We start from the raw sequence: 12,274 nt of genomic DNA, 5'->3' as shown, positions 1-12,274 counted from the left end.
CCCAATTATCGAAGCATAGTTTATTTCGATCCATTTTAATTTGTTTTAAAAAACACGCTCATGAAGGATAAAATGTCAAAAAATCAGTAAGCAACAACTTCAAAATGTTTGGAAGTCACTAAATTATAATCTAAACCCCAATCAAAAAATAAAAAAGAAAGAAAAACAGAAAAAAGATTCGTTTTTTTCTTCTACTCTCCTCACTCAGAATTAAATTGCTCCCTAGAGTTTGTTTCCAAACTACATTTAGGTAAATTAGGCTGGTCACCTTGACATGAAAGCTTTTCACTTCCTAAAGAAGTCAAAGTTTTCATCCTACAATTATACATTCCATTCCAACCTAATTTTATTTTACTTGTTATACACTGTATCTCTCTGAATACCAGATTTACTTTCTAACCAATGTCCAAAACCATCCATCGGTTTAACAGAAATAGCCTCCTCACATTTTTTATAAGGACCAATCTCAGAGAAAGAATCTGATAACAGAAGAGAATCAGAAGATGGAAAAAGAGGTTCTAGTGAAGTGGGTGGCACACATGGTTAAGTTCTGCACTACTAACCAAAAGGTTAGCGGTTCAAACCCCCCCACAGGTACCTCAGAAGTAAGGCCTGGTGATCTACTTCCGAAAGATCCCAGCCTTGAAAACCCTATGAAGCAGTTCCACCCTGCACACATGGGTTCGCCGTGAGTCAGAATGGATTTGACCGCAACTAACAACAAGAAGTGAAATGGGGTTTTATGCAGTTAGACTTACACAACTGCTTACCTTTGGCCTAATCTCTTTAATTAAACATAGAAGGCCTGTGTTATTTGTCTGGTAACTATTACAGAGGGAAAGTCAGAATTTAAGAGTAAAACTCGATCTTCCAGTGCTTTGCTCTGACCAGATTCAACATTTAATGTAACAAATGACATCTCCCATTTGTCACTGTGACCAATATCGAGAGGAAAGGGTTAAGGTGTCCAAGACTGATGTCCGGCAGGCTGGCCTCCCAGAGAAGGAGCCAACTGGCCTTCTGCAGAGCATTCCATGGAAACTGGCCACAGACAGGTACTTTAGACAATTCATCCAGGTAGAGTATGGAGCTGGTTCATCAGAACCAGAGGTCATGGGTCCACTAACTCATTCAGCTACAACTGCAAGGTTGGACCCTAGACCCTGAACACACCAGTGCAGAGGCTGGTATACCCCAAACCATGATGCTGAGGTGGCAGAACAGGGTTGGAGACCAAGGTCATACAGGGGAGGGGTGGGTACATCTCAGAACATGCAGCTTAAAAGTTCCACAGCTGAGGGGCCCAGATCCATGGCTGACCCTGCCAGATCTCTGGGTGCTGCTTCACCATGCAGTGGGCCGTGATGGGTCCAACACCTGCTATCGCTCCTGTCTAGGTAAGTTTCCCCCAGTAAATGTTGCTCCAGAATGCCTGGTGTGGGCACTGTCTGGCATCCACCTTGTATGCACAACACTACTATACACAGCCACTCATCGGCAAAGCTTCTCAGCACTATCCTCGTATCATCTCATTTACCCCTCCAGGTATCCTAGGAAGTAGGTGGGCACTATTACTGCTACCCTCCATTTTAGATAAGAAAACCAAGCACAGGGAGCTTCGGTAGTTTGGTTCAAGGTCACATACTTAGTAAGTTATTTGAACTTAGGCAGTTTGACCAGAGCCCCAGCCCTTAGTGCCTCTTCTCGCCCCTTTCAGAATCTCTCAGAGTACTCACGTCGGGGTCTGAAATTTTGGAGACCTGTTCTTTTATTCGTTGATGCCACCATTTCTCCACGTCCTTCCTGGTCTGTAATGTATACTCCTTCGTCCACTCTCCCGTAACACTGTAAATACTTCTGGCACATTCTGGAATTACTCTCCTTTCCCACTTGATGACATCTGGCCCGCCAGTTATCTGCCTTTTCAGAAGAGATGCATAAAGAGCAAGTCTCTGCCAAGCAGAGGCCATTCTTCGGAAGGCAGGAAGGCCCTGAAAGAGAGGGCAAAAAAGTCTAATCAAAGGCTGCCCGGAAACCTCTTGTGAGCTTGTCCTCACACTCAGCACAGCCCCGGTGCTCCGGGCCCGTTCATATGCTTTCCTCCTACTCTTTAATGCTGGCCTTCCCTGAAAAGAATACTTTAGAAGTTAAATTGAGCTCAGTACCAACATTCTAATGGAAAACATAAAGGCGATCGGTGCCCCTAAAATACCAGAGACACAAAACCCACAGAGGGTCAAATGGAGGCCACCACCTGGCCAGCTCCTGCCACAGCCTTCTGGGTTGTGTGGGAGGCCACGGCATCCCTTCTCCCCTTTCCTTTGAGGCCAGCCCAGGGTCTGACCAGCAGGCCTCACTTTCCATCCCTCCAGAAGAGCTCCAAGTACATCATGGCTTGGGCTCAGGCTCAAATATCAGAAGGGGTCCCAGGAGGACTAGAGACCCAACTATTGTTAGTATTGTTTTATACATATGATGAGTTAGATATACCTCTATAGGCTGAGCCAGGAAATAACCACTATTTAGAAGACTGTTAATTAATTTACTAAATGTTTACTGAGTGCCACTGGATCCACACACTGTCCTCTACACTAAAGAGACAGCAGGAACAAAAACAAAGAGTCCTTTCTTTCACGGTGCTTACACACTAGTAAGAAAAAGCAGACAAGACACAAATAAATGAATGCTCTAATGTCTAGCGTGGTTAGTGCTATGAAGGCAAGTAAGCAGGGTGAGAGGATCAAGAGTGGACACTAGAGGGGTCAGGGAAGGAAGGCCTCTTTATTGACCATTGATTCCCAGAAACTGAACCAAATTTCATGTAGTTTTTTGGAACCCAAGCTATAGGTTGAGCCCACTAGAATATCCAGTTGCGATTCAAAATTCAGTTTTAATGTTTCATTGGTTTTCTTCATAGGTAAATTCCAGAAATGACTTCGTTGAAGAAGTTTCAAGTTCTATCACTGTTTAAAGGGCTGAGGGAAGATTTCATTAAATAGTTAAGATTTATGACTAAATGGCCTCCACTTTCTGCCATTTTTCATAACAGCATTCAGGAAGTGCTACAGTGAGGAAACAGATGAAAACAGACCTTTTAAAACCAAGAGAGAAATAAAGGAAGAACCTGGCACCCGGAACTCGTATCGATTCTTTGAGTCTCTCAAAATTCTTCCCACATCTACTAGGATCTGACTTGTTGCACAAAGACACTGGATCATGGATGTTGCCAAACCAAACCAAATCCATTCCCACTGAGTGAATTCTGACTCATAGCGACCCTATAGGACAGAGTAGAACTGCCCCATAGGGTTTCCAAGGAGCAGCTGATGGATTCAAACTGCCAATCTTTTTGGTTAGCAGCTGAGCTCTTAACCACTGTGCCACCAAGGCTCCATGGATGTTGCCAGGAAGGCTAATTATAGGCTATTAAAAGTGGGTTTCATACTCACATAAAATGGCATCACAGTGTTGGCATTTTACAAGTTAGTCTGCCAAAGTTGTTCACATACCAGTCCTCACTGTATTTAACACCCCTTGCTTCTTTGGGGGTGGAGTCAAAGACAGACTTAAAAAAAGAAAAAATCTCCCCATCATTTAGAATTAGTGATTTTAAAGTGTGTAGATAAAGATGTAGATATCTGGGTGAACCATATGCCATCTGTTGACTATCAACAATTCCATATGACCAACCTCATATATGTACACTTTATATAATAAGGAGGGGAACCTGGGTGGCACAAACAGTTAAGCACTTGACTGCTAACCAAAAGGTTGGCAGTTCAAACCCACCCAGAGGCACATCAAAAGATAGGCCTAGTGATCTGCTTCCAAAAGGTCCTGGCAATCAAAATTCTATGCAGCAGGTCTACTCTGCACACATGGGATTACCGCTGAGTCGAAATCAGCTGACGGCAAGAACAATAACAACATATGAAATTTGTCAAATATCAGCACTTCCACGTGACCAACCTAATATATGCATACTTTATACGATAAGACCAATTGCATTTATTTGTAAGGGTTGGGTTTGTTATATGATTTGAGCTATCCACAGGAGTCATAGATTTTTTTCCTCGCTAAGTCAGCATTTCCATAGCTTGGCAAGCCAAAGAATGCCAGTTTAGCAGAAGGAGATGTCTGCCACTTCTCTCCTAGGCAATGTTCCCTAAGAACACATAAGGAGAGTGTTCTGGGCTATCGTCTCAAGTAGCAACAACGGGAAACAACAAAATTATAAAAAATACAAATTGACCAGAACTGTAGTCTCACAATTTTTGGTTTTAATGCTATAACCAGAATTAGCCATTGTGACCAACGAAAACAGCAAAGAGCACAGACAAATGAACATTATGACCCATATAGGGAACATCAGTCTCTCACTTAAAATTCCCACCCTGTCTCTCTAATTTACTTACTCTATATACCAAATCATAAGCCACATCTAACAACCCTCCCTGCCTACACAAGAACAAGGTGTCCAAAAAGGTTTACGTAATGCTGGGCTCACTAATAACTTTTAATAACTAATAACATAAAGCAATGGAATCGACTAGAGAACCCTGAAACGGGCCTGGGTGATTAGAAGAATTTAAAGTTGATAAAGAAAGAAGCATAAGCAGATTGTAAGTGATAGATTATTCAATGAACAGGAAAAAAAGTCAAATCAGAGCCTCCCTCAAACCTTAAACCGAAGTAAATCCCAGACAGATTAAAGAACTGTTTTTAAAGTATCACAAAACAGGAAGAAAATACCAATGAGTATTTAATAAATCTTTAGGAGGTGCAGGACGTTCAGTCCTGAGCATAAAAGCAATGGAAGGATTCACAAAAGAAAATGCTAGTAAATCCGACTAAGTAAAAACGTAAAAGTTCTAGACATCAAGAACATCGTCAACAAACTAAAAAGAAAACAACAGCCTGGGAGAAAATGTTTGCCAAAACAGTGACAACAAAAGCTTATCCTACTCTGTAATTTGCACGTGAGTTCACACATGAGAAGAGAAACACTGAAACGTAGTTTAAAAACTGGGCAAACGAAAACAGGAAAGAGGAAATACAAATAGCTAACAAACGGACGGACGCAGTAGCTGCAACAATGGGCTCAAACATAGCAACGATTGTGAGGATGGCATAGGATTGGGCAGTGTTTTGTTCCGTTGTGCATGGGGTTGCTATGAGTCGGAACTGACTCAACCACACCTAACAAACGCAACAATAAATACATTTAAAAAAATAAAAATTTTATATAAAATATATTTAAAAAGATCAACTTCGCAACTAATCAAAGAAATGCAGATTAAGACAACAATGAAAAGAGGGAGTTATAAAAAAATGAAAGATTTGCAAAAAATTGTTCAATGAAAAGAAATAGCATTTTTATACACTTCTGGTGGGAATGTAAACTGATTCCACCTCTCTGGGGAGCAATCTGGCAATGTGTCAAGGCTCTTTAAGAAAAGTTCACATTCTTTGTGTTGAGGTCCCCAAGATCACCCCCAGAGTCGATGATTTGTGTGGAGTACTCACAGGACTCAGCATACAGTCATACTCATGGTTACAATTTATTACAGTGAAAGGATGGTGTTGTTAGGTGTGGTTGAATCGATTTTTGATTCATAGTGACCCCATATGACAGAGTAGAACTGCCCCACAGGGTTTTCTAGATTGTAATCTGTACAGAAGGAGATCGCCAGGTCTTTCTCTCTAGAAGCCGCTGGGTAGGTTTAAATTGCTAACCTTTCAGTTAGCAGCTGAGAGCTTAACTTTAGCAAGCAAAGTTGCGTCATCTGCATACTGCAGGTTGTTAATGAGTCTTCTTCCAATCCTGATGCCATGTTCTTCTTCATATAGTCCAGCTTCTCTGATTATTCGCTCAGCATACAGACTGACTAGTTATGGTGAAAGGATACAACCCTGACGCACACCTTTCCTGATTTTAAACCACGCAGTATCCCCGTTCTGTTCGAATGACTGCCTCTTGGTCTATGTACAGGTTCCTCATGAGCATAATTAAGTGTTCTGGAATTCCCATTCTTATCAATATTATCCATAATTTGTTATGATCAACACAGTCGAATGCCTTTGCATAGTCAATAAAACACAGGTAAACATCTTTCTGGTATTCTGGAAGTTATTTGTTACCCTGAAGTATAGGTGATATACACACATGGTAAAAAACTCAAAAAATGTTTAAGTCCCATTCCCCCCCACAGTCACTCATTTCCCCTCCCTGGAGACAACAAATGTTACTAGGTTCTTCTATATCCTTCCAGACACATTCTATGCATTTGCAAACATAGACAACACACATATGCACTCAGGTATATTCAGTCATCTTCTCGGACTCACACATATGTTAGCATATTCTACTCACTGCTTGGCACCCTGAGTGCCTCATTCTTAACTACAAAAGGACAGCCATGGATCTCAAGATAGCAAAGAAAGTCTGCAACCTGACGGAGCCTAACTGAAACAAACTTAAAAAAATACTCAGGAATTCTTGCATCGTGAGAAAAACCTACAAATTGTCTACAAATTAAATGAAATTTTATGTTTATTAAATTTAAAAGTTAAGTAAATTGACGTAGTGTTATATTTGGTAAACATTTACTCAAACGTTGATTAATTTCAATTTTCATACACTGCAGCAATTTCTTAAAGAGGCCCTTGAAGTGCTCAAAATGCATTAATAGCCCCTGACAGATAAAATGGCCTTGCCGGTCCTTGCCTTGCAAAGCAGTGAACAAACATCAACTTAGCACGCTGCCTCTGAAAGGTTCACCTCTATCATATGCTTTCAGCTGCTGCATCTCCAAGTAACGATTAGGTTGTCCTCTGGGGATAGTGCTCAGGGTCCTTGGGAGACCTCCCAAACTCTTCCCAGCCCACTTTGGTCTACTTCCTGCACCCTCCACACCAAAATGGCACCGGAATTTTCAACTGTCCTACTTCATTATCGTATTTTCTCAGACCATCAAGTCACACAACGAAACAGCAAGAAACTGATTTTCTGGCCAAGTTAAGACTAGACAGAAGTTATGGGGCAGGAGATTCATAAACCACTTATTTAGAGATAAGTATAAAGTCACCTAACACAACTTAACCTGAACTTGCCTCCTCCAAAAAAAAAATAGAATTAGGATAGAAAGTCAGTGGGATAGATTGTTTCTTTCTTATAACCCAAAATATAAAGAAAATCCAATTATGACCCTGAAGAACTTAAAAGCTTTTGAAACTAACACACACTATGTTTCAATCTTGCAGTTACTGAAAAAAATGACACTGCTACCATTGAGTCAGTTATTGATGGAATATTAAGAATTTTAATATGTAAGAATACAGAACAAGGGTCACCAAATTGTGACTGACGAGCCACATCCAAAGTCTATTTTATTATTGTTTCCTAATTGACTTATAAAAAACGACTCACATATATATGAAACTATTATCGGTGGTTACATCTGGGAAGGTGGATTACAGGACATTTCTACTTCTGGTATATTTATTTTTTATTTCTGTAATAGTTGAATAAATAATAACAATGAATATACATAACTTTAAGTATTTGAGAAAGGACTTATTTTTATACAGGATCAAATTGACAGCAGCAACTGGAAAGATTAAATAGGAAACTTAGGGGGCAGTGGTTTTATGTCAATAGAAGAGGAACAACTCAGAAAAGGAGGGTGAGAATGTTTATACAACTTGAAGAATGTAATCAATGTCACTGAATTTTACATGCAAAAATTGTTGAACTGGTGTATGTTTTGCTGTGTATATTCTCAACAAAAACAAAATAAATAAAATTAATTTTAAAAAAATAAATAAAGGACTTATTTAAAAAAAATAAACCGTAGATACTACCGACCATTCTGACCAGGGACAAAAGAGAAGGTCTCGGTTAGAATGGGAGAAAAATGTAGGACAAAGCTCAAATTCGTAAAAAAAGACCAGGCTTACTGGACTGATAGAGACTAGAGGAACCCACGAGACTATCGCCATAAGATACTCTTTTAACCTGGAACTGAAGCCACTCCTGGCTGTCATCGTTCAGCCAAGTAATAGATTGGCCTATAAAATAAACAACAACATCAGCGAGGAATGTGGTCCTTTAAACAATCACACATACGAGACCAAACAATCAACATTACCCAGAAGCAAAGATGAGAAGGCAAGGAGGGGCAGGGAAACTGGATGGACAGAAACAGGGCAGACAGGTGGAAATGGTGATAGTGCTGACACATTGCAGGGACGGTAACCAATGTCATGGAACAATATGTGTATAAATTATTGGATGGGAATCTAATTTGTTGTGTAAACTTTCACCTAAAATACAATAAAATATTAAAAAAAAAAAAAAAAAAAAAGAAAAAACCATAGACCCGTAGAACTGAAAACCAAAACCAAAACCAAAACCAAACCCATTGCTGTCGAGTCGATTGTGACTCACAGCGACCTTATCTGACAGGGTAGAACTGCCCCATAGGGTTTCCAAGGCTGTAATCTTTACAGAAGCAGACTGCCACATCTTTCTCCTGCGGAGTGGCTGGTGGGGTCTAACTGCCCACCTTTTGGTTAGCAACCAAGTGCTTTAACCACTGCGCCACCAGGGCTCACAGAACTGAAGGGGGCCTTAAAAAACTCGTCAAGAGTATATTTTGACTCTCAATTGAGACCTCAATAGATCAATTGCAAATTCAACATGTATTAAGTAGTGGAGAGCTCGGTGTAAGTGGTAAACTGAGTGGAAATCAAGTAAATGAACTTCCTGAGGCTCAGCTCTATTCTCTTCCTCTACTTCCTAAGCCCTGCTCTAGGCATGTCCCATTACACCTCCATCAAAGCCCTAATGGGCTCTGCCTCTTGCTGGTATCAAGGAGCACCGGTTTAATTAGAGGACTGTGAGTCCAGTCTCAAGGGATAAGATGGATACGAAAGGTGTGGCTCTTGTCCTGCACTTAGGATAAGGTTGGCCCTTTTCTTTCTCAGCTCTAGCTCCTTCAATTCCTTCCCTGAATGCTTGGAATCTTGTCTTTTCTTCAATCTTCTTCCAAAGCATCACTCCCCACTACTCACCCCTCTTCAGTCAGCCCTGACCCCAACCTCACCTGGGGCGTACTGCTGAGGTTTGAGAATGATGAGGGTAGTAGCACGTGGCCAGAGAAGGAGGGGCCTAAGGAATGGACCCAAAATGACAAGCACGTATGGGCAGAGATACCTAGGTTTTGTGACAAAAAAATACATACATCTTGGCTTCTGCAATTACTAATTGTGTGTGTGACCTCAAGCAATTTCCTCTCGGAACCTCAGCTTTCCTCTCTGTAAGATGAGGGGTAGAACCAGGTGATCTCTGAGGACCTTCGAGTCCTAACATGCCTTGGCAATGATCTGTGGGCACAGAGATGCGCTGAATGATGTTTAACTGGGTCCAAATCCCCAGCCCAAGAAGCAGAAATCCAAGGACGAACTGGGTGAGGGAGAGTAGGAGCCAACTTGTGCGCAAAACTATGTGTACACGTGCGTTCTTCCGGGAAAGAGTTCAGAGCTATCAACGGGGTCCATGACTCAAAGAGCCTGAAAACTAGATCTCAAGAGTCTTTTTCCAGTTCGGAAATTGCACGGCTCCGGGACCACCTAACCCAGCCCACACCTTCCTTTTCTGCCTCCAATAAGTCCGAACCTCCCCATCCGGGTGACAGGAGATCGCGCCTCGTGTCTCGTCTGGCTGAGCCCCGGCCAGGGGGTTACCTGATCACAGGCTGTGGCCTGCGGCTCCTCCACGCCTCAGATCCTGCCTTTAGATAAGCACGGCCCGGACCGTCACCATGGGCGCTGCCATGTTGGCAAAACAACAACTTTATTGATAGCAGCCGCCGCAGACACAAACAGGCGCGGACACTGTCGGGGAAGGAAGAAGTGCCGCCCCGCCTCCGACTCCCAGCAGCCCGTAGGGCAGCGGCGTTTGCGTCGGGGCCGCAGGGTCCGCTTTGAGACCCAGGTCCCGCCCCCGGGAGCGGAGTCCTGCTGCTTTGGGCGCCGCCGTGCTGTTAGTGTTTGGCTTCAGTATAGCTCTGGACACCGGGGATCAGATTATTCCAGTTGAAGCAAACGTATAAAAGCAATTTAGTTAGGGGCCCCAGAATGAATTTATCGGCAGTTGGTGGAAAGAAGGCTGGTAAAGTCCAGAGCCCAGGGTTCGAATCCCAGCGTAGCTACTACCGTTTACTAGGCTTGGGCGGATTCCTTTCGCTCTTGATCCGTAACGGACCACATGATGGCTAAGCGCCTTCCACCATATTCCGTGATCTCGGGAGGGTAATTACCTGGCCAAGACTAGATTGGAAATAAAGTGTACTTTTCTCTCCTGATTTAAGTGGGCCGGGAGTCAGGAAAGCATGATGCCTGACCCATGACTTTCCTAGAGGAGTTTATGTGTCTCAGTACCCCATCTCCACCTCCGCAAGTGTTCCTCTCCTACTCCAGCTCTTTACCTGGGTGCTGTAAAGCTCCATGAAAAGAACTGCAAAGCACCAGTGATGTTAAATTACAATTTTCCAAAACAAGCAAAAGCTGTCCAGAGGTGAGTTTGAAGAACACATATACATAGGCTGTTTGGAATGCTGAAACGATCCTACTACTTGTGCAAAAGTGGTTGGTATCCTATAGGGCAATAAAAAATAATGTTTGGGAGCCGTATCTTTCTACCGGACTGAAATCAATCGTACCTCTACCAGGCAAAAATGTATCCCATTACTATTCGTATTTTACATCTTAGCTTGTACTCTTACAGAGCTGTAAAACAGCTAGTCAGTAGAAAGACAAGCAAAGGTCCACATTCCTATAGAAATCAGATAATCCCCAGACCAGCACTCCACGGAAGGAAGACACAGTAATTTCTCTCTCCCATTTCCAAGTCTTCATGACAAATTTTCCCAACAGTTCAAAATCCAAGAACCTTGCTCTTCAAAGTGTGATCTCCAGACCAGCAACAGCTTCACCTGGGAGCATGTTAGAAATATTGGATCTCAGGCCACGGAGGACTTGCTGATTCAGACTTTGCATTTTAACAAGATCCCCGGGTGATTCTTAGGCACATTGAAGTTAGAGATGAACTGTCCTAGAATAAGAGCTAGAAAGTATCTTGAACATTCTAGTCCATTCTGCAGATGAATAAACTGAGACCCAAAGGAGCTGGCTGTCTTGCTCAAGATCATACAGCAAGTTAGTAAAAGATTTGATATTCAAAACCGGGTCTCCAACCTGCCAGAACAGCGCCCTTCCCAAATTGCAGAATAGAAGATCCTAAGGAAGCTTAGACAACTTTCAGTCTACTCCCTTTACCTTAAAGATGAGGACACTGAGGTCTAGAGAAAGGACACAGCTTGCCTAAGATCACACAGCTAGTCGATAGCAGAGCCAGGATTCCAACACAAGTCTCTTGATCTCTCTACTCCCGAAATCCAATGTCCTGATACCCTGAAATCATTGATTCTTACGTTAACCTGCCACACTTAAAGTAATTTAACCTTCAGCTACATCATGCTACATCAATTTATAACTAGAGTGTCCCTTTCTCTAATTTATCCAAAATACTAAGTACTGAGTACTAAATAGCTTTCAGTCGCCTCATATGCATGCGAAAACTGGACAGTGGATAAGGAAGACCCAAGAAGAATTGATGCCTCTGAACTGTGATGTTGGCGAAGAATATTCAGTATACCATGGACTGCCAAAAGAACGAACAAATCTGTCTTGGAAGAAGTGCAACCAGAATGCTCCTTAGAAGCAAGGATGGTAAGACTACGTCTCACATACTTTGGACATGTTATCAGGAGGTATCAGTCCCTGGAGAAGGACATTATGCTTGGTAAAGTAGAGGGTCAGCGAAAAAGAGGAAGACCCTCAATGAGATGGATTGACACAGTGGCTGCCACAATGGGCTCAAGCATAACAACAATTGTAAGGATGGTGCAGGACAAGGCAGTGTTTCTTTCTGTTGTGCATGGGGTCGCTATGAGTCACAACAAACTTGACGGCACCTAACAACAACAAATAGCTTCCGTCCTTACTTTGGTTCAAAGAGTGTCTTTCCTCTTATGAATTAAAGCTAACGTTGACATTTCTAGGAGATTTTTCTAAAAGTCACTTGCTTTACTGGAAAGTTGCTATTTTTACATCAAAGAAGACAGTAACATGAAAGTAAATCCCTTTTTTACTCTTAAAGAACTTGCTGCAAAGATATATTATTAAATGAAAGAGACAAGGTGCTGGGCTG

The 12,274-nt window shown here is 42.2% G+C and overlaps 1 protein-coding gene across 1 annotated transcript in view; it reads right to left on the bottom strand.

Annotated features, from left to right (window-relative positions):
- Positions 1–9,833, bottom strand: part of LARS2 (leucyl-tRNA synthetase 2, mitochondrial) — a 187,033-nt gene extending 177,200 nt beyond the window's left edge. The window contains exons 1-2 of the mRNA XM_004368452.2: positions 9,748–9,833; positions 1,737–1,991 (exon numbers count right to left, since the gene is read on the bottom strand). Coding sequence (XP_004368509.1) covers positions 1,737–1,970 — 234 coding nt within the window. The 5' untranslated portion in view covers positions 1,971–1,991; positions 9,748–9,833. The remainder of the gene's footprint in view (positions 1–1,736; positions 1,992–9,747) is intronic.
- Between the last annotated feature and the right edge of the window lie 2,441 nt (positions 9,834–12,274).

Source organism: Trichechus manatus, unplaced genomic scaffold (genome assembly GCF_000243295.1).
Source record: "Trichechus manatus latirostris isolate Lorelei unplaced genomic scaffold, TriManLat1.0 scaffold00001, whole genome shotgun sequence".
Lineage (NCBI taxonomy): Eukaryota > Metazoa > Chordata > Mammalia > Sirenia > Trichechidae > Trichechus > Trichechus manatus.
This window is presented reverse-complemented; position numbering and strand designations above follow the sequence as displayed.